Source organism: Neurospora tetraspora (genome assembly GCF_033439725.1).
Source record: "Neurospora tetraspora strain CBS 560.94 chromosome Unknown B0H65scaffold_5, whole genome shotgun sequence".
In the NCBI taxonomy this organism is placed as follows: Eukaryota; Fungi; Ascomycota; class Sordariomycetes; order Sordariales; family Sordariaceae; genus Neurospora; species Neurospora tetraspora.
In genome coordinates, this window is record NW_026944387.1 from 88,029 (window position 1) to 111,883 (window position 23,855).

The following is a 23,855-nucleotide window of genomic DNA, read 5'->3' on the forward strand; positions in this document are numbered from 1 at the left end:
CACGACGCCGTAAATACTACCAACATACAGGAAAATAAGAACCAAAAAGACACCGATACCCCCTACAATGCCGTCAACGCCTTGACCATCTCTGTAATTACAAACCGAGGCCCATCCGGACCGAGCTTATACTTCAACCCAAACACGCCCATCGTAACCGCGTCACCATCGATGGCAAATTCCACATCGATTGTGTCCTGTATTACTCCGTTAGCATATGCCGTCGTCCAAAGGAAATCCGACTTGGTCAAACTTACCGGATAAACCCCCCTAACCGCATTGTTCTCGAGCTCCTCAGGCAGCACAAACTCCTGCTGCTCTCCGGTCTCTCCCATCACCTTCACTTCCTCCTCGCTCACCAGCTCCATCCTCATCACCTTCTCTTGCTCGTCCTTGCCTGCCTCGTTGCTGTTGTAGTCGGAAGAAGGCATAGGCACACTCAAAAAGTTCACAAACCCATCCACCACCACTCCAGTCCACTCCTTGATCTCCCAGAGTCCCACGCCAACATTCTCAACATCAGAGATCTTGTACAGATCCTCTTGGATTCGCTTGGCCATGCTCAGCAGACTTTCTTGGACTCGAACGCGCAAGGGCACAAGGCAGAGAGTTGGGTATGGGATTTCGGACAGCTCGGAGGAGCGGTTGGCGAGGTAGACCCCAAAGACCACGTCGCTCCATTTTCCCTCAGCGGGGGCAGTTTCAGATAGAAAACGTGCGTAAGCAGCGAAGAAGAGGGCTTGGATTGAGACCCCGGCCATGGCGCACAGCTTCTTGATCCTGGAGATGTCTGCAATGGCACCGTGTTGGACTAGAGAGACGCGCCGCGAGGGTTGTTGGGGTTGATGCTCTAGAGCTGGGGCCGACTGCCATATGGTTATGGTCCCTGACAGGAGACGAGAAAGTCCGTCTACCAACGGTCGGAGGAAGTCTGGTAGCCAGGTGGACTGCGGTGATGGTGTTTCCTCTGCCTTCTCTGGAGCTGATGCCGTTGTGGGTGCCTGTGATTCTGTTGACGAATTTGTCGCCATAATGTCCACGATGGGGTCGATTGGTGTCGACTCAGCGCCAGCGAGGTATTCCGTCCAGAACTGCTTCGCCCTCGCTCTCTGCTGCGTCCGCTGTCGGGTATACCCCTTCCAGACCTCAAGTGACTTGGACTTGCCCGATTCCCCAGTGATTCTGGCACCGGCGCACAAGGCTGTGAACCGGTCAATCATCATTGGCAAGCTCAACGCATCGTACAAAGCATGATGGATCTTGAATCTCAAAATCCAATCCCCATTGTCAGCCTGTTGACCACCCATGGAGTTAAACGGCTGGACTAATCCAATTTGACCCTTGCTTGACATGCTTGACCACTGTCTTGGATCGCTGTCTTCGACTGAGTTATTAACGACAGCATCGGGTGTGAGAATGGCCTGTACTACCGGCGTCTCGGGCTGGTCATTCGCCAAGAACATGGTCCGCAGAATGGGGAACTCAACAACCAGAGACTTCCAAGCATCCGAGAGGGTGGACTTGCTGACGCTGCCGGTCAGACGATAAGTGAATGTCGCGTGGAAGACATCGCCACGGGTATTATGCCAGACGGAAAGCATGTGGACTTGCATGGCCGTGGCGGGTAGGACGGCCACGATTCTGTCGGTTATCAGCTCAGCGGAGGAGGAGATGATGCCGGATTGGGAGAGGAGGGTAGCGATGTGCGTTGCGTCGACATCCTGTGGAGGGAGAGAGGTGTCGTTGATGGTGTTGCTACTATGATTGTTTTCGTTCGGAGCCGGGGATTCGGTAGAGGTCGCAGCAGGCTGCTCTTCGGCAACAGTAGCAGCCTGAGCCATGGCAGAGATACTCCTTGCCTTCAACAGCTGGCGGAGCGGAATGGATACCCCCTTTTTTCGCAGGAGAGAAACGACCTTGATGGCGGAAATGGAGTCCAGACCGAGGTGATAGATGTTGTTGCCCTTCTGGACCGAGGATACCTCCAGGCCAGCAACTTCTGCCAGGACAGACCTGATGTTCTCCTCCAGATCCGACCACTCTCCACCAACATCTGCATCGTCTACCAGATCCCCGCCATCAAAGGGGACAGTGTCTTCATCAGCTGCCGGAGTAAAACCGTCCAACCCACAGACACTCATCTTGCCTCCTTCAAACTCCAAAACGCTCTTCTCTCCACCGTCAACCAAATACCTCAACACCTTATCCAACCTCTCCAGCAACTCCTCCGCCCCCTTCTCATCATTCAAAAATTGCGAATCGCACGCCGTTCTCCAAACCAACTTCTCCCCCCCATCTGCGCCAGAAACAACCTCCATCTCCACACAGACGGGGTATTCAACCGCTGAACTTCCAACCACTGACCTCACCAGCACTTCACCATCTGCCCCTGTGTTACCGCCGGGCACCCCTCTTTGGAGTACAAAGAGCGTGTTGAGAAGCTGTCCACCCCCTTCCACCAACCGCTGCATCTTTCTGAGAGGGAAATGTTCCCTCCCACCGATATCGTTCGCAACACTTTGCATGTACCGCAACCACCCTCCTACATCTCCATGCAGCACGCTTCTGACTGCCACCGTGTTCATGGTAGGGAACATGAGCTGTTCAGCTTCCTCTGAGGCGGCGCGGCCGGAGAGAACGACACCGAACATGACGTCTAGGCTGCGCGTGGCGGTTGCTAAGACGGCGGCATGACAGGCTTGGCCAAGTGTTTGAAGAGTTATGGCGTGCTGCTTGGTGAAAGACTTGATCTTGGAGAAGTCGAGCTGGGAGACGGTTTCGTGCCGGTAGACGACTGAGGACTGATCAGGGGAAAGCTTGGGGTAAAACGTTGGTTTCGCGCCCGCCAGGTATCCAGACCAGAAAGAGGTCGATCGGTCATCGCCTGAGCGGATGATGTCCTTCAGGTATGCTTCGTACGATGGGCGGGGTGTGTACCGGCCCTCGTAAGCGGCTTGAACATCTTGGTGGAGGAGGGAGAGGGACCACCCGTCATAGAGGGCGTGGGCGATTGAAAGAACTACAAATCTCCTGTCACCCAGTGTCGCAAACATCAGTTGCAGAAGGTCGGACTTTCCATCAGCTTTCCGAGCGCGGGCGGTAGCGGATTCGGCGATGATGAATAGACCTTCCTCGCTTTCAACTTCCATCTCACTGATGGCCTCTTTGGGAAGTTGACGGTGGACAACCTGCAAATAAGCCCACTCCAACATGGGATCATCCACCATGAAGAAGGACGTCCGCAAGATCGGGGAGTCGGCGATCACGGTTTGCCACGCAATCTTGAGCTTGCCCAGGTCGATGTGCGGCTCAACCTCCATGATGTCGTGGTTGAAGTACAGCTGGAAGTCTGAGTGGATCATCTCGGCGACCATGCCATCTTGGAGAGGAGTGGCGGGGAAGATTGCTTCGACATCTTCCTCATCTTGTTCCCCGCGAATCTTGTCAACGAATTTCTCCCATGGGCTAGGGGAGACCTTCCCTAGTAATTGGTCGCCGTTCGCTTGCGCGCCATTCGCGAGCGTTTGTTCCTTCAAGTAAGGAAGCAATCCCTCAATCGTCTGTCCCTTCATCAACTCGCTTGGCTTGATGCTGACACCCAGCTGTCTCAACCGCGCAGAAAGCTTGATAGTGTCGATACTGTCCAGACCAAGCTCCAGGATTGACGTCGTCTCGGTGACCGTGTCAACAGCCACCTCCGCCAGAGTCCCAATCTGTTCGCGAATTATCTTGGTCGCCTCAGTCCAGACAAACCCGGAGTTTCCCCTCCTCTCCTTGATGTCCTCCACGTTGTCAGCCACCTCTTTAGGTTCTTGCTGCTCCATGACTGAGTTAGCCCCATCACCACCCATAATCAAACCCTCCGGATCCTCCCCTATCTCACTCAAAACCTCCACCAAGCCCTCCATCAACCCCTCCACCACCTCCTTACCAACCACCGCCTCCTGTGCAACAATCAACAACCTCACCTCCCCATCACTCGTCAAAGTCGCCTCAAGCGCCAGCGGATAATCAGCCTGCATATCGACCTCCTCGTCCATGACTGTCCACAACTCCTCCCCCTTAATTATACCTGCCACTTCCACTTTCTGGGGCTTTGAAGACTGCTCCTGTTGGAACGAAAACAACACCTCAAACAGCCCCTTCCCGGCCTTTCCAGACCACTTCTGGATTTTTCTCAGCGGTACATGCTGCCATTCCACCACCTTTGAATTCCAGTCATGGCAAATCTTCACCAGCTCCTTGTACTTCACTCCTCCTTCCCCATTGCCGACCGAAGCATGGAACGGCAGCGTGTTGAAAAGCGGGCCAACGACGCGCTCGGCACCCTCAAGCTTGATAGCACGTCCCGAAACAATCACTCCGATCGTTGGGTTTCTGACACCGAGCTGTTTGGCTAAAACGGCGACCCAAGCAGCTTGGAGGAGGGAGTGAGTGGTTACTCCTAGAGTTTTGGTCAAATTCTGGAGAGTGAAAGGGGTAGTTCTGTGGGAACTGAGGGCTTTTGTGCTGGCGCTTTCGGTGACGGCGAAGGTCGGCTCGGGTGTGGCGCTCCTGAGATGTGAAAGCCAGAAGGTTTTGGAGTGGGAGAAAGATTGAAGGGGTCCATGGTAGAGGGCTTTGAGGAAGGATGGTTCCTTCTCAATCTGACCGGCCTCGCCACGATATGCAGAGGCCACCTTCTTGAGGATCAGCTCCAAGCTGTTGGCGTCGTAGATGCCGTGGAAGATGTGCAACACCAAAAGCCTCTCTTCCACCAAATCGGGCTTGCGAGTATTAAACAGCTGGAGTTCCATCGTGCGTTTGATGACCCCCTCGGCATTGTCCCGCAGCCACTCCCTTCTCGTCTCCTTCACCGTCTCTTCCACCTCAGCCTCTTCCTCAACCTTCAACCGCTTCCAAGCCAGCCTTGAATCCGTTGCTCCAGGCTTGACAGCAACCTGGACAAATCCCTCGGTTGTCTGCACGAACTTGGTCCTCAGAATCGGGTACTCCTCCACCACCTCATCCCATGCACTCTCCAACCTCTCCACATCCACACCCTCCGCCACCTTGAACCGGAAGGTATTATAATACTTCTCCCTCCTGGCAATCATACCGGCTTGCAACCCCGTACAAGGCGCCACATACTCCACCTCCTCTCTCTTCACGTCCAGCTCTTTGCACACGTTTGCCAAGTGGCGATGCTGGGATGCTTGCACGAGCTGTTTTGCCGCGGCAACTTGGGCGGTGTTAGACTGCGCTTTGCCTGAGTCCAAGGCACGTGACAAGTCGGCAATGAGCGGGTGGCTGAGGATCAGTGACGGAGAAGCTTGAGCAAAACCGGATCGCTTGAGCGCCCGGCTAAAGCGGAGGGCGGAAATGGAGTCGAGGCCTAGTTCGAAGATAGAAGTGGAGGGGGCGATGATGTCAGGAGAGATAGAGAGCATCTTGGCGACGACGGCGGCGACTTTCTGGCCGGTTGGAGTCAAGCTACCGGAGGCGCCGGAGGCAGAGGGGGAGAAGCTGGCCAGCTCTTCCTGGGTCAGTGAGGAGAAGAGACGTTTCAACTCTTTGATCTCTGCTTTGTTGTTGGCGCTGAGTGGCATGTACGGCAGACGGACGACGTATGTCGGAACCATGTACCCGGGGAGCTTTGCGCGACAGGCTTGTCTGACCTTGTGTACCAGCTCAACTGTGTCATTTCCGTCTTTGATCACCTCCAGCTTCTGCTGCTCCACCCCCTTCTTTCTGATGGCAGTCGTCACGAAAGCAACCAAGAAATCCTTTCCGGCCTTTTCGTTGCGAATCACCACCGTTGCCACATCCTGCACCTCCTCCACACCCACCTTGATCGAATGACTAATCTCTCCGATCTCCAACCTCTGCCCTCTAAGCTTCACCTGATCATCCGCTCTACCCAAAAAGTCGAAGCAATTATCATGCAAAACTCGGACCAGGTCACCAGTGCGGTACACCTTCTCCTCTTGGCCAAGTACCCGCAAAGTAGGAAATCTCTCCTTGGTCAAATCTTCCCTCCCTAAATACCCTTTACCAACCAGCTTGCCGGAGACGCACAACTCGCCAACAGCGCCGCGAAGAACAGGCCTATCCGTTCCTGGCTTGAGGACGTACGAACCCACATTGATAAACTGCCGCCCAATATTGCTCGCCCTCCCGTTCCTGGGAACTCTCGGGTACACCGTCACGCCAATCGTCGCCTCCGTCGGACCGTAGAAGTTATAAATAACCGCCTTGTCACCCCACACATCCAGAATCTCTTGCTTCAGGGACTCTCCGCCAGTGATGAACACGCCACGACACAAGGACGGGACATCATCGGGGTGCAACAACCTAGCCAGAGAAGGAGTGAGGTCGATGTGCGTAATCTCCAATCGGGAGATGGTCCCCGCGAGATCTTCGAGAATCAGGTCCTTAGGAGCGCCGACGAGGGTAATACCCACGGACCAGGACCAGTATTGTTCGAGAACCGAGACGTCGAAGTGCAGGGAGGCGAACTGGAGCCAGCGGGATGTGTCTTCCCAGTGGCCAGTGAAGATGTGCTGGAAGGCGAGCATGCATTGGACTGTGTTGTCGTGTGTAATCTCGCAACCTTTGGGGGTGCCGGTTGTGCCGGAGGTGTAGAGACAGTATGCCGCATCAGATGGGAGGAGCTCCCGATCGAGGACCGGAGGGTCGGCTGACAATCCCTCCAAAGCCTCGAGATCAACGCCCAACACAGGCACTTCCACTACGAAGTCCATCTTTTCGGCCTTTCCAACCGTGGTCAGCAACGCGGTAGCCCCTGAGTCTTTGACAATGAACTCCTTCCTTGCCTCCGGCGCTCCAGGATCCAGTGCTACAAACGAGCATCCCGCCTTCAGGACACCCAAGATAGCAAAGAACGCCTCAGGGCACTTGTCAAAGTACACCGCCACTATATCTCCCACCTTGACATGTTCCGACAACATGTGTGCAGCCCTATTTCCGTTGGCATCCAGCTCGCGGTAGCTCCACTCCCTCCCCAAGGGGTTTCCACGGGGGTCAAATCCATCAGCAAAGAACAGGGCCGTCTTTTCTGGAGTCTTGAGAGCCTGAACTTCGACAAACTGATGGAGGAACTTGATGTTGTCCGGTACTGGTAAAACGGGCTCTTCCGGAGGAAGGATAGCGAACAGCTCCGGCCGCAGCTCCAAGAGTTCATCCTCGTCGGCAGAGGGGTGAAAAGCGAGGTACTCCACCATCGCTTGGAACTGCTTCAACACAAGCTGAGCTTGCTCACGAGGGAGGACGTCGTCGAAGAAAGTGACGGCGTACTTCACCTCTCCGTTGGGTTGAGGCTCGACTTCGATGGAGACGGGGTAGTCGATCGTCGCAGCATCCTCGACCAGGCTCCATGGCGCTTGCTGTCCAGCCATGGAGATGTTCGATGAAAACTTCTGATAAACGACCAACGTATCAAATAGTCCCGTGTCCGGCCTTCCAAGCCACTGCTGAATCTTCGCCAACGGCTGATGTTGCTGCTTGTACAGCTCGGCATTGTACTTCATCATTCCCTGTAGCAACTCTTCGTTGCTCGTGGTGTTAGCAGCGATGACCGGCAACGTGGTAATGCACGGGAAGACTGCATCCCTCGTCGCTTCCGTGTTCCTTCCAGAAAGAACCACACCAAACGTCACCGACGCTTCTCCCAAGTATGCCGACAGCACCCGGGCCCAGGAAGCCTGGATGAGCACTTGCATGCTATACCCCGACTCCGCCGCGGCTTTCTCCAGCTCCGACAATGATAGGCCCCCTTGCAGCGCTTCAATCTGGATCTTCCTCATCGGCTCCTTCAAGGGCGTCATCACAGGGAAACTGTTGATGACAGTCTTTTCGGCCTGCCCCTTCCAGAACTCCTCCGCCGTCTCTCTAGAAGTCTCGATCTGCGTCAGGATATCGGCCACGGCGACTTCAGTTTCAGTCGGCGCCAGCGGGATCAAGGATTGGCCAGAAATGGCTTTTCTCAGTTCCGCTATGAGGACTTGCAGAGAATGGGCGTCGTAGAGGACGTGATGCATGCCGACGTGCATCGTCAACCCATCATCGTCCTCGATAAGAGCAACACCACACGGCACGGGCTGCTGTCCGCTCAGGATGCCGCCAGCGAGATCACCCCGCCACTTCTCAACATCAAAGGGCTGACCCTTGATCGCAATCACCGGCTTGCTGACGGCGTCAGGCTGGTATTGAACCATAGCAAAAGCGCAGTCGTCATGCTCAACGGCCATAACGCCAGTGTGGAGGATGGGTTGCCCCTGGAAGAGCATCTCCCACGCCTTCTCCAAGTCTTGCAGCTTAATGCCGGCACTCTTGTCGACCCGGTACTCCAGAAAGTTGAGGTAATCCCTCCCTCCGCTCTGGGCAGACCGCACGAACTGCATCCACATTCCTGACTGCAACGGGGTACAAGGCAGAACCTTCTCCACGTTCTTGAGTTGAACTCTTTGGGACGCAAGCTGCAGTTCAAGCTGGGACTGGACCTCTTCCCCGAATTTTGCGGTGTCATACGTGACGGTCTTTGGCTCGGTATCAGCAGCCTTGCTGTTACCCTTCTGGCCCCCAAGAAAGGCAGCCAACCCAGCACAGCTAGGATGCGCAATGACATCGCTGGCGTTGACCTTCATACCTTCAGAACCTAGTTCCTTCCGCAGCATCGAAGCGATTTGCACGGCAGAGATACTGTCTAGACCGACTTGGTAGATGGTCGTCTGTCTTCCAATGCGACGGTCCTTGTTGGTCATGAGCGAGATAAGGACATTGCGGATACGGGACTCAAGATCGGAGCACTCTTCTTCCTTTGCGTCGTTTTCTTGGACATGAGGGGCCGACGAGGTTGATGCTCCGGTATCATCGAAAGGCAGCTGTGTGAGCTTGTCTTTCAGGCTTGCGGGAAGGGTATCGAATCGCCAGATGTGCGAGGCTGGGTACTGCAGAAAGTTTTCGAGGGTGGTAAAGAGGAGATCGAGAACCAGGTTGGCGAACTCCTTAGAGAAGTGTCCACTGTTTGAGTTTCAGCACGCCTTTTCCACCGGTTGGGATACGAATTTTGAGATGACTTACCCCTCCAGATACAAATTCACCAGCAACTCATCCTTCTTCGCATCAGGCACGAACTCAACCACGATCGGGACCTGCGTTAGTTATCTGTCAGCGCAAATCCTACCATCTATCATCCCTTCATCACCATCACCAATAAGTCATTTGGCAAAGGACAACTCACATCCATACCACCCTCATCCCTCACCACTTCCCACACGTTGTTCTCCTTTTCCCCATATCCTCCGCCTTGTTGCAGCAACAGAAGAGTATCAAAAAGCTTCTCTTGGGCTTGGACAAGTCCTTGTACCTTCCGCAAAGAAGCAAACCCGGGGCCCTCGAGGATTCTAGCCCCCAGTTGCCCAAAAGCCTTGACCAGATCAAGATTCCTGCCTTCCTGGAGGTCATCCAACCTCATCCTCACCGGGACCGTGTTGAAGCAAGGCGCCACGAGCTCATCGATTCCCTCAATTGGCAGGGTCCGGCCGCTGAGTACATTGCCGAAGCATACATCTTCCGTCCTCAGTAGCACAGACAAGACGGTGGCCCACGAGGCTTGGACAAGGGAGAGAAGTGAGACGCCTGAATGCTTGGTCTTGCTGAGAATCTGACTGAGGGGAGTGGGGATGGGGTTTGTCAGTAAAGCCGGCGCTGGCAATTCAGCTGAGCTGGAAGAGGAGAAGTGGAACGATCTGGTTAGTAGACGAAGACGCAGTTCTGCGAGCTGCTCCCTCCAGAACGTCTCCGTCTCCGGTGCCCATGCAAGTGCCAGACTCTCGCGTAGGAACGGCTCGTATTTCGGCGGGGGCGGGAGATCATTGCCGGCAAGAAGTTGTTCGACTTCGTAGAGCAAGCGCTGGATGGCTACTCCGTCGTAGAGAGCATGGTGGCATATGAATGACAGGAACCTGTCGTCTCCACTGTTGATGATAGCAAGCGAGATAGGCGGTTCAAAAGTGTCGACCGGCTCTGAGAGAGTTGAAACATGCTTCTCGATGACTTCATGCACATCGTCGGTTGAAGAAACACCAAACTCCAACCATGGAACCTCCCAACTCCCACTTTCCAATACGACCTGGATCATTGGCCGCTCCGAATCCTCAGTGGATACAAAAGCCGTCCTCAGAATCCCCTGCCTCCGACAAGCCTTGGCCCACGACGTTGTCAAGCTTTCCACATCGCAAGTAGCTCCGAGCTTCAGCAGCATCTTGTTCACATACGCCCCGCGCCCTCTTCCAACAGAAGCAGCAAGCATGCCCTCCTGCAGCGGTGTACAAGGCAACACCTTTTCTACCTTCTTTCCCTTCTCCTTGAACTGCTCATTAATAGCTTGGGCAAGCTCTTCTGGCACCAACGGCTCCAGGACTTTCTCATTCGTCGCATCCGCATCCGCATCCTCTTCTGCTGGTGCCGCTGCCGAGGAATCGGAAGAGAGCGACTCGGACAACGCCAACGCGATTCTCGCAACGGCAGCATTTCGGAGGATCGCTGAGATTGCGAGGCGCTTGCCGCCGAGGTATGATGAAAGCTGCTTGGAGAGCTCGATAGCAGAAATGGAATCCAATCCGAAAGCCGTGAGGGGCGTCCATCTCTGCACACTGCTCCTGTTAACCGCAAAGATGCGGCAAACAATTTCTGCGACTTTGCTCTCGGTTTCTGACCACTCCCCGCTGTCATCATCGCTGTCGCTGGAGCCAATGGAAGGGCTAACGGAAGCGAGGTACTCGTGGGTTAAGGAGGTGAAGCTCTCTTCGAGGAGGCGGCGGTCGAGTTTGCCAGATGCTGTGACGGGCAGCTTGGAGAGGGGGATAATGAACGAGGGGATCATATAGCTTGGTACTCGTGCCTCGACGGATTGGAAGATGGAGCGAACTTCGCGTTTGAGGATATCGTCGAGTTCGAGGATCTGAAATGCTGTTTCGCGGCCATTGGTACCGGGGACGAAGAAGCTGACGATTTGCCCTTGCTCTGAGCCAGTAGAAGCCGCTCCTTTCTTCGACCTGAGGAACAGCGTCGCGCACTCGACCCCGTTGCCATCCCTCTTCCCGCTCCTTCCTACGACCCCCTTTTCTTCCACCCCATCCGCTTTCTCCACCGACTTACCTCCAGACATATGTCCAGCACCTATCTGGGCCGCCGCCTGCACAGCAGCATTAACCTCACCCAACTCAACCCTCTGTCCCCTGACCTTAACCTGCTCATCCGCCCTTCCCCAGATCACCAAACTACCATCGGCCAGCATCCTACCCAGATCACCCGACCTATACACCCTCCCCCACTCCTCGTGCACCACGAACCTTTCGCTCGTCAGTTCATCCTGCCCCAGATAACCCTTAACGACCTGATCTCCACCGAAACAAAGCTCGCCGAATCCACCCACGGCAACCAGCTCGAGCTTATCGGAGTCAGTGCCGGGGTACACCACGAACGCGCTGGTATTGGGGAAGGTGAAACCCAAATGTCGGATCCTGTGACGGCTGTGACGGGGAGGGACAACCATGCGCTTGACGGAGCAGATATTTGTCGTCTCTGACGGTCCGTACCCCTGCCATAACTGCTTGTGCCATTTGCTTGCAACCGCGGGAGTCATAGGTTCGCCTGCTGTCACCAGAAATTCCACGTTGGGGACATGTTCAGGGGAAACAAGGGAGGCAACGGTAGGCGTCATGGAGAGGTGAGTGATACCGAGTGAACGGATGGAGCGTTCGAGGTCGTCAAAGAGAGTGTCGTTGGTGCCAGAGCAGAGGGTCAATGATTGGGTCCAGGCAAAGAAGATCTCAAAGACTGAGACGTCAAAGGCCTGGGAGCAGGACTGAAGGAGGCGGGATTTGCCGGGGATAGATGGGTAAATGCGAGATAAGACGTCGAGATTGCTGACCATGTTGAGTTGGGTAACGCAAACACCCTTGGGGACGCCGGTAGAGCCGGAGGTGTAGATGATGTAGGCGACGCGGGAGGTGTCGGCTGGGATGTTGAGGTTCTCATTGGAAAGCCCCTCGAAATCGGTCGTCCCAAGATCCAGGGACTCGACACCCGTGACTTGTGCGAGCTTCATCTTGGATAAAGTATCAGTGAGACAAAACTGAACACCCGCCTGGCCAAAAACTGTCTTAATCCTTTCCACCGGCGTACTGGATAACAGCGGCAGATACGCACATCCAGCCTTGAGGATTGCCAATATCCCCGCATAAAGAAGCACCGACTTCTCCATGACAATGGCCACGATATCTCCCTCCTCCACGCCTTGACTTTTCAACAGCCAGGCAATTTTGTTGGCCGTTGCATTCAACTCCCGATAGCTCACACTCTTCGCTTCCACGGTGCCATCTTCCGCAATCGTCTCCGCGAAGCAAAGTGCCTCCTGATCCGGGTTCCTCTCAACAGCCGACTCGACGGCCTTCGCCAAATCTGGCACGCCTTCAAGCATCTTTGGCTGTTCGTTGTAGATCGACAACAGGCTCTTTGGGAAGACATTCTTAAGCGATGATACTTCCGCGTCCAAACTGTTGAGCATAGCCTCAACAAGAACACTCAATTGTTCCCCCATGACGGCGATCTGTGCCTCCGTAAATGCATCAGTGTGATATGTGAGCGCCAGGTCGTACCGATCCTGTTGGGGCTCGACTTCAACGAGAAGTTTCGTCTCGAGCCAGTCCCGTCCTTGTTCCAGCTCCACAACCTTCCCCTTCTCGCCCTTATCCGCATCCCCAGTCAGGTTGTCGAGTGTCTCCTGGTAGACAAAAAGCACCTCAAACGGACTCTGCCCGGCCTTGATCCCCGCAACCCTCTTAATATCCTTCAGTGGCAACACGCTGTGCCTACCCACCTCCCTACCCACCGCCTGCACACTCCCCAACAGATCTCTCACCGTCCTTACACCTCCCAAATCCGTCCTCAGCGGCACCGTAGCAATGCACGGTCCGACGATCTCCTCAATACCCGGCACTGGAATCGTTCTTCCCGATGTTACAGTGCCGATGACCACGTCTTGACTTCCGACGTAAACGCTCCATAGCCAAGACAAAGCAGCTTGGAAGAGGACTTGTGGGGTACAATCCAGTTCGCGAAGGACGGACTTGACGTGCTGGGGAGAAAGAGACGGAAGATGGACGGAGTGGGACTGCACAGTGGAAGAGAGAGCGATGTCGGGTCGCAGTTCCGGGGTTGAAGGAGGTTGGAAATCGGCGAGGTGTTGAGCCCAGAATTCGCGGGCTAAGTTGCAAGAGCGGCGGTAAGGGGCGGAGTGGCAGTAGGTTGCGACGGCGCGGAATGAGGGACGGGAATTAGGAGTGGAATCGTTGATAAAGGAGTGGAGGTCGGAGAGGAGGAGGTCTGTTGACCAGCCATCGTAGATGGCATGATGGATCTGGAGGACGGCTGTGATAGGTGATGTGGCTGAGGGAGGGGAGAGGAAGATGCGGAAGGGGCGGAGGAAGTCGTCATCGCCGAAGAAGGAGAACTCCTCGGAAATGTTGTCGGCCACCGAGATCAGGGAGTCGTCAAAGGAGGTGAAGATGACCTGCAGGAATTGGCCGCCATGGTGAACGAACCCAGTCCTTAGGGCCTCGTTTGACTGCGCCAGCTGAAGAAACCACGACCGGACATCCATCTCCATGCAGCCCTCCGGAAACTTGAGCTTCAACCAATTGCAGTATGCCCTCGGGTTGGCCGTCGTCTCGGATAACATCGCAGTCTGGAGCGGCGTACAAGGCAGTACAGCCTCAATACCCTCAATCCGTCCCTTCAGCAAGTCGTTGTTGACCGCAATTTCAGCCGGCTGAAACGTCCTCATCTCCTCTCCCTGGTTCTCCTCATCATTGGTGCCCTCAGCCTCAAGATCCTTAATAACTTCCCTTAGAGCTCTTATTGTTCGAACCCCCAGGATCTCATTCGCCCCAATTTGCACGCCAGTCGTCTTTCTCAACGCGCTCGCGAGCTTGATAATACTCAACGAGTCCATGCCCGCATGCATCAAACTCTGGGTCGGGTGCACGACAACTCCCAGGATATTTTGCACCAACACATGGATCTGCTTCTCCTTCTCATCCCTGCACTCTTCCTCTTTTGGCGGCCCACTAGCTTGGATGGCTTCGTACTCCGCCACCAGTCCCTTTCTGTCCACCTTTCCTGACGCCAAGCGAGGGAATTCCTTCATGACGATAATGTCACCGGGGACCATGAATCCCGGCAGCCAGGCTTTGCACAAGTCTTCAATCTTGGTGGGCATGGAATCGACAGAGTCGACAGCGCAAAAGAGGACCAGGATTCCCTTGATCACCGCTGCAAAAGCGGAGTGGCACCCCGGAGTACGCAAAGCGGCATGTTCGATTTCTCCTAGCTCTATGCGCTGACCGCGGAGTTTGACTTGGCCGTCGCCAATTCTACCCATACATTGCATTGTGCCATCTGGGAGCATGCGCGCCTTGTCCTTTGTGCGGTAGAGCAGACCGTAGACGGGGTGGTAGACGAAAGCTTCAGCTGTGACTTCTGGGCGGTTTAGGTAGCAGGGAGCTAGTTGATGGCCGCCGATGGCGAGTTCACCAACTTCGCCGAGGGGGACAACCTTAATCTCTGAGGCGTCGTCTCCCTCCTCTGGCATAGCCAGGATGAAAGAGGAGACAGTATCGAAGGAGAAGCCGATTAGGCCGGGGACAGAGTCCGCAGCAAATGCGGGTTGGACGGTGCAGTGGATAGCTGCTTCGGTTGGGCCGTACATGCCCCAGAGGATACTCTCCTTGGTACCATCGCCACCGAATTCGCGAACGACAGGCTCCGTAAGCATCTCACCGATGGTCAGGAGCAACTTCACACCGGGTGCGTTCTCTCTCTTGCGCAACAAACTTCCAGCGACCGATGGCGTAAGCTCGCAAGCGTCCACTTCCAACTCATTGATAACCCCAGGCAAGTCATTGAGCATGGCCGATCTGTTACAGCTCACGAGTGTCTTTCCCCTGAACAGCGGGAAGAAAATCTCAAAGACGGAGACGTCAAAGGTTGGTGCGGCAAACTGGAGGAACCGCGAGAACTCAGGGATGTGTCGATCATGTGCTAGCAAAGACTGAGTGGCAGAATCGTGGGTGATGGGCACGCCTTTGGGAGTTCCTGTTGAGCCGGAGGTGTACATGACGTAGGCTAAATTGGTTGGTGTTGGTTGCCTGTGTTCGACTGTCTCTGTCGATGTGAAGACCTCATCGGTGAGTATGAGAACCCTCTTGCCCGTCTCATCCTCAGATACCCTCTCCGCCAGCTCCGGGGTGGTGATGACGAGCGCAGCTGAGACTTCATTCAAGATGAACTTTGCTCTCTCCAGGGGAATATCCAGGTTAAGCGGGCAGAAAGCTCCTCCTGCTTTGAGGATGGCCAGTTGGGCAATGTACAAATCTGGGCATTGGGGGATGAGTACCGGAACAATGAGTTGAATGTTGTTGTCAGTTACCGGCCCGGCGAGAGACGATATCCTAGCCGCCAAGGCGTCGGATCTTCGATGCAGCTCATGATATGACAGTGAGACTCGCGAGCCATCAGGGGCGAGGTAGTCAATGGCGAGTGCATCATCGTCTCTTGTTTCGGAGCGGTGTTGTACGAGGTGATGAAGGAGACTGGGACCTGGGAGTCTCGTTGCTGGGTGGTTGGCGATGGAGAGGGCAACGTCTGGGTCTGGGTCGATAGTTGCCATTGTTGGTTGGTGGTGATGGCCTCTTTAAGCCTTTTGTTGTTGATATGGCCTGCCAATGAAGCTCTTCAGCACGATGAACTGCTATTATTGCGCCGGATAATGGCCGTTTGTAGCGGTTGCGCAGCGGGTGTAGTGGGACACCGGGACGGGAGGCTGCTGTAAGTGATATGATCCGGTGAGACTGTCCAATGAGCAATCAGGCGTCCCGAGTAACTCCAGTTGCTGTCGCTGTTAATGATATGCAGACTGATATGCCCAAAACGTCAGCTCGAGGTCCCAGGGCGTTAATCTCATTCGCTACTTGCCGAGGGCGGCCATGTGTTAAACATGAGATATCGAATGGACACAACAGAGGGATACTCACGATGTCTGGCATTAGTGATTGGCCGTGATTGGAAACCAAGGGAGTGTCGTTGCCAGTTGATGTTTGGTGATTTGATTTTGTGCAGAATCATTGGTCAGTGGCCGACGACGTGAAGAGGTTCAACGTTGCAGTTGAGGTGAAGTGTGGTGGTTGTACCACTGAACATGAAAGCTTCTTTTTTTCTTGGGATTGGGAGTTTATGATGGACCATCTATCCCGGAATGCCAAGCGGTTGGAGGTCGCAGATCAGCGGTGTCTGTGGTGGACGACGTCGGAGTCACGATGTTTGTTGAAAGAAGAAGACGACGTGATGTTGGATCATGTTTGGCATCCTTTGCGACAAGCTCGACAAGAAATCTCAGTGGAGCTGCGATGGATCGCTCGAAACTTGGGAAGTTGCGATGCAACTGTCCTCCCTTGTTTGCCGATGGTTTGGCAGGTGCCGGAAATTGCGTCTTCCTCTTCGAAACACAACGGCATACGTTCCTTCCGTGCTCTCGGCTGTTGTCCCGTGTTTCCTCCGGTTCCGGGCCCGGTGGATATATGCAAGGTACCGCTACCCTTTCTTTCCGTAATGCCGGTCTTGGAAGTTATCACATGCAGACGATGTCGCAATGGAAAACAAACTGAAAATGTAGATACTTCTTTGTTGGTAGCGGCCTCGGACGAGAATGGAAGCGCACTATCGTCCCAGTTCTCAGTCACAACAATACCCGTTGTCAGATACTTCATACCCATCATATTCAACTTCAAGATCGATATGCAAACTCTTCAACTTGTCAATCACACCGGCCGCCGGTGACAGTACGGCTGTTTCTTCATCGAGACTAAAATCCGAGAATGGTGTAATGACCTGACGAGGTTATGACCTGAGGTTACAGTGGAGGCGTATCGATAGCCGCCGTTGGGTGTTTCCTCCACTGTGCTGTGCGATTGCCCGTCTTATTTCTCACTACACGGCAATGGCTCGTATGTCCTTTCCCCGTTGCTTTTGCTTTTTCATACGTGTTTTTTGTCTTTTCCACTTGTCCACGACGTTAAATGCCAGGAATTGTACCTGCCTGACTTTTTTTAGCCCATTACATGTTGATCGATCCACTAGCTTACGTACCACTCTTGCTTGAACATCTCGATTTGCAACACTGGTTTGAACACTATCATCATCCCAACTGCCATGTGTTGGGAGCCGAATAGAAACTCAAACGCCTTGTCTTGAGTACATCACACACGTTTCGAAAGATGCTGTTGGATGGCCTTAACTGTTCATCGGTGGACGCCCCTCGTTGTCGTTTGCGTCATTAACGACAGCACGGCCGGGGTTGGTGATGGTGGGCACCGGTGAAGTGGATCCCCCACGGCCCCACGTCCCCCGCCGCCGGCATCCGCTTCCACTGCAACCATCATGGCCTCCGTTTTGAATCTTTCTACACCTGCCACCACTCACCGTCCATCTTGAATTCGTGTTGACGCCGTTAGTTTTCGTCCGCGTGTTTATCAGATCCACCGTCCCTCCGCCCTCGTGTCATTCGGGTTACGTTCGGCTCAAAAATTATCTGATGCCAAGGCCCTAGACAAGGGGGGGTTTCATAACCCCCCGGTGTCGAGAATTTTTATCTGATCCGATCATCGGCCATCAGTTAGACCCCCCTTCCCAATTCCCGCAATTTTCCATCTGATGATCTGATAAATCGCGCTCACGTGAAAATCGCGCGAGTGTTGAAACACCGCCGCCAGCTCCCATTGTGATATGATATCCCTGCCAGTGAAAACATGTGCAAGACAGAAGATCGAAGGTGGGTATTCAAAAAGTATGCCAATGATATTTTGCTTGAATTGCAAAACCAGACAAGCAAAGCTATGCCAAAAACCATGACCAAAAAGCAACACAAATTATGTACAACAGAAGTAAAGTGACATGAGGAAATTTTCCTTCCAAAACCCCAAATGAAACCCCCCAGGTATTTTTCCGTTCCAGATTCAGACAATCATATAAAAAGAAAACCGCTCTCGCTGTGACACAACTGAAGCACAACATGGTATAATCATACTCCCTATTTAAGCACCGAAAATCGACTTGACGATCTCGCCAGACCGTGTAGACAGAACCGAAAGAAGGGTATCAGACAACTGTTGTCACCGTTAGCATCACCATCCAAGATATACCAAGTCATCAGATCAGGGGAAAACTTACACCATGAGTTCCCTCACAGCACCCCTGCAACCAGATGCCACTGCCCTGTGCAACCTTGCCCTGTCCAAACTTGACCGAATAATCGCGATTGGCCTCGATTACCCTCAAGCTTTTCTCCTCACCCTCGACAAACCACCTGTCCTTAGACCCCTTAACAGTCTCAGCGACCAGCGCCTCATCAGCCTCAGGCAACAGCGGCCACGTGGGCTTGAGCATATCCACATGCGCCATGCGCTTGTAGCCCGTAGCGCAGATAATCACGTCGACATCGAGCGTCTCCTCGTCCACGATGGGTCCATCGGTGTCAGTCTCCTCCTCGCCGTAGAAGTAGCGGCCGACCTGGATCTTGAGCTTATCACCCTTCTCGGAGACCGAGACGATCTTGCGCGCGGCCATGATGCGGTGGGGCCATTGCGTCTCGTCGGTGCCGAGCACGCGGCGCTGGTGGTACATGACCTCGTAGAGGTGCTCAATGAGCTCGAGGCGGACAACGCCGTAGTTGGTGGCCTTGGCGTCGGCGAGGAAGTGGGAGCGGTAGGCGGAGGGGCGGGAGTGGATGGTGTCGATGAATTCGGGGTTGAAGATGGAGTTGACACTAGTAGAGGATTGTTAGTTGCATCCTAGAAAGACGGAGGGAAGGGGATAGATACGTACAAGGGCGAATCATCAGAGGGCTTCATGAACTCGGAGCGCATAATCATATAAGTCTTGGAGTTGGGGTAAAGGTTCTGAACGTTGTTGAAGATCTCCGCCGCTGACTGGCCAGCACCGAGAACAGCCACGCGCACGGGAGCGGACTGGTCGCTGAGGAGCTTGGGAATCACGCTGGCGTACTGGCTCGAGTGGATAACGCGGGGGTGCTTCTGAGGAAGAGGCTTGGGGATGGAAGCCTGGCCGCCGAGAGCAAGCAAGACGTTGCGAGCCTGGAAGGTGGTGATCTCGCCAGTAATAATGTTGCGGGACGTAACAGTGAAGAGCTTGTTAGGCCCAGAGGACTGAACGGGCTCAACAGCAACAACCTCAGTCTGATATCTTACGACGTCATCGAAATGGCGCGCGCACCAGCGAAGGTAGTCCTCGAACTCGACTCTGGCAGGGGTGAAGGTGCTGAGGTTGATGAAATCGATCAGGCGATCGTTCTGGTGAAGGTAGTTGAGGAAGGTGAAGTGGGAGCGGGGATCGCGGAGGGAGGCGAGGTCCTTGATGAAGGAGATCTGCATCTTGGCTCCGGGAAGGAGCATGCCGGCGTGCCAGGCGAAGTCAGCCTGCTTCTCGAGGAAGAGGACCTTGGGCGACTCAGAAAGCTTGCCGGCCTCGATAGCGTCGTGCGTAGCGATGGCGACAGAAATGCTGGCGGGGCCGAAGCCAACGCAGACGAGATCGTGGATCTCATCCGAAGGGGTGGGCATCAAGTGGCGGCTCTTGGAGAAGTTCTTGTAACCATTGCTCACGCCATTGACCACGGGCTCGGAGGTGTAACCACTGGACGAGACAGAGGAGGAGTCATCCATGATGTTGCAGCAGTGAGGCGACATTTCTAAATGTGGTGTGAGTTGTGTGGACTCTGGGGGTCTGCTTTGATTATGTCTAGACGGCGGGATGACGGGATGATGGCGGCACAATAACAGTCGAGCTTGGGCGTTCCCCGTGTAGCTGGCTGCGGGGAATTAAGTTGAATGGCGTATAATGTCCTGTGTAACTTGGGGGTTCTGTCTGCTGCAGTGAAACCACGCGTTAACTCCAACTGCACATGCAGGCTTGTAGCGTGAAGATGTCAGGAACGGTGTTGCCCACGTTGTTTTGTCAGGGACCGACGCAAGTTGTAGAGTAGAAACCGGGAAGAGGTGATGTTCAAAAAACCCAATGGTAGTGCCGGATTGCTTTGGATGATGGAGGAGGTATAGGAGAGGGGAAGGGAGAAGAAGGGAAGAAGGAATGGGATGGGTGGCAGAGGCGGCCGTTTTGATAGAGAGAAGGGTTCGTTGTTGATCTTTGACCAGGGGAGGCAATTCGAAGCAAGGGAGCATACCGTAACTTGGAGACAACCTGAATTGACTCCATTCCGCTCGTGGTTTATTCCTCCGCTGGCCCGCTCCTGACCCCGTCAGTAGGTAAACATGCACCGTGTGTCGCCATTCCCACTCTGAATACATGGTGTAGTGTCCCATCCCATGTTGCAGTTCTCTACCGCTCTCTGCTTCGTCGGCTACTCTATCCGGGTTGTGGTGCAATCCATGGCATGATTCCAACGTTGGACTGCGGGGGACTCGAAGACGACATCTCGGTTGGTGTCTTCATGCCCGTTTCTCCCGTCGCCATGGTGTTGGGGACATGGTGTCAGGACGGCATCTTCGTATCGTCATGGGACTCTCGCTTCTCGACGATGGACGGCATCAGTGCGGGTTGACAGTGTGGCTATGAGCCTGTGACGGTGTCCTGCTGGGGGTAGTTCAGTTGTTGTGACGGTGATGACGGTGGACCGAAACGAGTTCAATTTTGGATGGATATGGTGGGGTCGGTAGCGAACCATGATGGAGGGGTCGGGTAGGGTAGCAAACTTCCAAACGGATTCTGGTTGGCCAATTGCCGCCAAGACCCGGTTCTTGCCCGTGTTCGTGCTTCGCAGAAGGTGCCAAGTGGGTGCGCCAGGTTCGGATCCAGGATGCGTCAGGCGGCATCGGCATTATCTTCGGATCAGATAAGATGAGATCAGTGGGCACTTTTCAGCATGTTTTATCTGATCTCGACCACTGATCAAGCGCTCGTGGCCCGAGACTGTCTCCTCTTTCCGCCTCTCCGAAGTGCGGACATGGGCCGGGAGTGAAACTGTGAGCAAAAGGCTAGCACGTAAGCACGGGTACGACGCCGGATGGAGAGGAATGGGCAGGTGAGAGAAAAAAAATGTTTATCAGATCGGACCACGGTGGAGTGGGGTTGCATTGGCAGTCCGCCTTTTGTTTTTTCCAAGGATTGCGTCAGCGTCCGTTATTCCATCCCCTGTCGGTTTGGGTTTCTTCAAGATCCGGAAACCATGGACAAATAGACCCATTTCCGTGCGTATATAGTCCCCCCTACATTTTATCATTAAGTAAGCCCAGCCGCCCAGCCTAGCCGCCTAGCCGCGCCATTATACTATATATATTGCTACCCAACCGCCGCCGCTGTCGCGCTATCTATTAGCAATCGTTAGTATTGAGTGCAATTAAATAAAGTTATTGCGAAACTTTATCTTAGTATTAATCAACTATTTATGATGATTATCTATTATCTTTATTATTATTTCGTATAATATATTCGATTATATAATATTCGCGTAGTATTTATTAATATACTTCGTTCACCTGCTTAAGTAAATTAGGAGCCTAGCCGATTAAGATAATTAACGTTAATAGGATTTAAATAAAATCGTTAGTAAAATGCTCTCAATTCCGCTTTAAGGAATTATTCCTAATTAGGGTACACTTCCTCTTATTACATTTCTATCGTTATTAATCTACCGCCGCTCCTACGAATAAATAAGAATATAATTACCGCAATCTCCTAACAAACGCACTATTAGATAGTAATTTTTAATACTAGCGAAGTTTTTAATACTAACAAAGTTTTTAGAATTAATAAAGTCTTTAAAGCTAGTAAAATCTTTAAATTAATATTAGCCCAGCCTTTATTTACTTCTTTTCATTATAATAATAAAATTATTATTTTCAATTCCTTATAAAACTACGCAATATAATAGGGATTTAAAATTATATTAATAGGTAACATAAAAAGTAAAAAGAAAAGGGAGGAAGGAATTATTATGTAAATCGATTATCGCTATATATATAGCAGTATTTATAGGTTTTTTAAATAGAATATTCGAAATATATTTTCGAAGCGTTTCAATTACTTATATTAAATACAAATTGTATTAAGGAAAAAAAAAAGCAATTAGTAATTCATTAAGAAAATTAATAATATTTGTAACTATAAATTAAATATTATTAATTTTATTAATAATATTACTTACTAGTAATAAATCTGATATAATTATAAGGAAATTATTAATATAGTTATTAAAAAATTATTTAATATTATTAGAATAAATGTCCGTTAAATTACTTATTATTTAAATAGTACTTTCGAAGATAAAAACGTCGCTCCTCCTCCTAATATTACTAATAATTAACTAATTATAGAATTACGTAGTCTTTAAATCTTTATTATAGCTTAAGAAATTTAAAATATTTAACAAGGTATTTAATATATAAAATATAATTTTTATACTTTAATAAAAATACTTATTAATTTATTTAAGTAATATAAAACGATGTATAATACTAAATATTATATATATTAAAATTTAATTTTCCCTAAGTAATAAAAAGTAGCGCGAATCTTTTAAACTTTCGAATAATATATCGAAATATAAGAAAGAACCCGTACGTATTATTAATAAATAATATATATAAAATATTATTACCCTTATTGATTATTTATTGTTTTTAATTAACCCCTTTTTTTTCCTTATAAGTTAACTGCTTTAACTTTTCCCTATTCAACGTTATAAATATTAATACTCTAAATTATAATTTTAATATCGCTTTTAACTTCGCTAATAGTAAAAGAAAAGATAATTTTATTTAATAGTTCATTTATTTAAAGAAACTTTAAATTGATTATAAAATTTTAAACCCTGCCGTTTTTAGTAATAATTTTAATAGAGGGTTTAAAAAGGCTACTATTGCTACCTATTTAAATATACTATATTAATTATATATATAGTATATTATAAAAAGTATAAATTATTATATTAAAAAGAAATAAATTTAATTAAAGGGTATTAAGCTAATCTCCGATATTAATTTATTAAATCCCCTACGAATTATTTAGGATTTAAATAATAATAGTCCTAATCCGCTATTATATGAATGCCTCGCAACCGTACCCGAGGACGAAACTAATATAGATAAATATATCGATAATAATTTAAAAGAGGAAAACCTGAATAAAATTAAAAACGATACCGCCGTTAATTATTTTAGCGAACGATTATTTTAATATAGTAATTTCTTTATATAATTTATTAATTTTAAACTTATATTAAAGAACTATAATAGTAAAATTACTATTAAAATTAAAAATCTCTTTCTAAGGTTTCTCTAAATTTTCCTCTACTCTCTAAGTATAGTCGCGGGCCTTAATAACGTCGTTATAAATTAAATAATTTAAAGTAATAATTATATCGCAAAAAACAGGGATAATCGCGAAAGCGAAAATGTATTCTATAATCAAATTCGAAGGAAAATTAATAAAAGATTACTATTAAATTTTATAAATACCTTTACAAAATTATTATAAATTGCTTAATTTACAGAGTTAAAAATTTAAAGGGTTCCGATTATAATAATTATAATAAAATTATTTATAATAATTAGAACGTCCGATATTAATTACTAAATTAATTATAATAGTAGTAATTTTTTATAGTTATTATTTTTAAAGTAAAAAGGGAGAAGGAATTAGATACCTAATTAATTAATTCCTAATTCCGTTTAATAATAAATTCGAATTTTATATTTATCTTA

General features: G+C 51.0%; 2 protein-coding genes across 2 annotated transcripts; both read right to left on the bottom strand.

The window, feature by feature from the left end:
- Positions 1-62: 62 nt before the first annotated feature.
- Positions 63-15,733, bottom strand: B0H65DRAFT_575164 (uncharacterized protein; the record flags this gene model as incomplete). Its single annotated transcript, XM_062830610.1, has 4 exons — positions 63-197; positions 258-9,021; positions 9,082-9,152; positions 9,242-15,733. 4 exons carry the CDS (start codon positions 15,731-15,733, stop codon positions 63-65), a joined length of 15,462 nt encoding a protein of 5,153 aa, XP_062680035.1.
- A 2,384-nt stretch (positions 15,734-18,117) lies between these two features.
- Positions 18,118-19,981, bottom strand: B0H65DRAFT_215182 (L-lysine 6-monooxygenase (NADPH-requiring)-domain-containing protein). The gene is made up of 2 exons (XM_062821979.1): positions 18,943-19,981; positions 18,118-18,883 (listed from the first exon to the last, which is right to left on the bottom strand). Exons 1-2 carry the CDS (start codon positions 19,821-19,823, stop codon positions 18,268-18,270), a joined length of 1,497 nt encoding a protein of 498 aa, XP_062680036.1. The 5' UTR covers positions 19,824-19,981; the 3' UTR covers positions 18,118-18,267.
- Between the last annotated feature and the right edge of the window lie 3,874 nt (positions 19,982-23,855).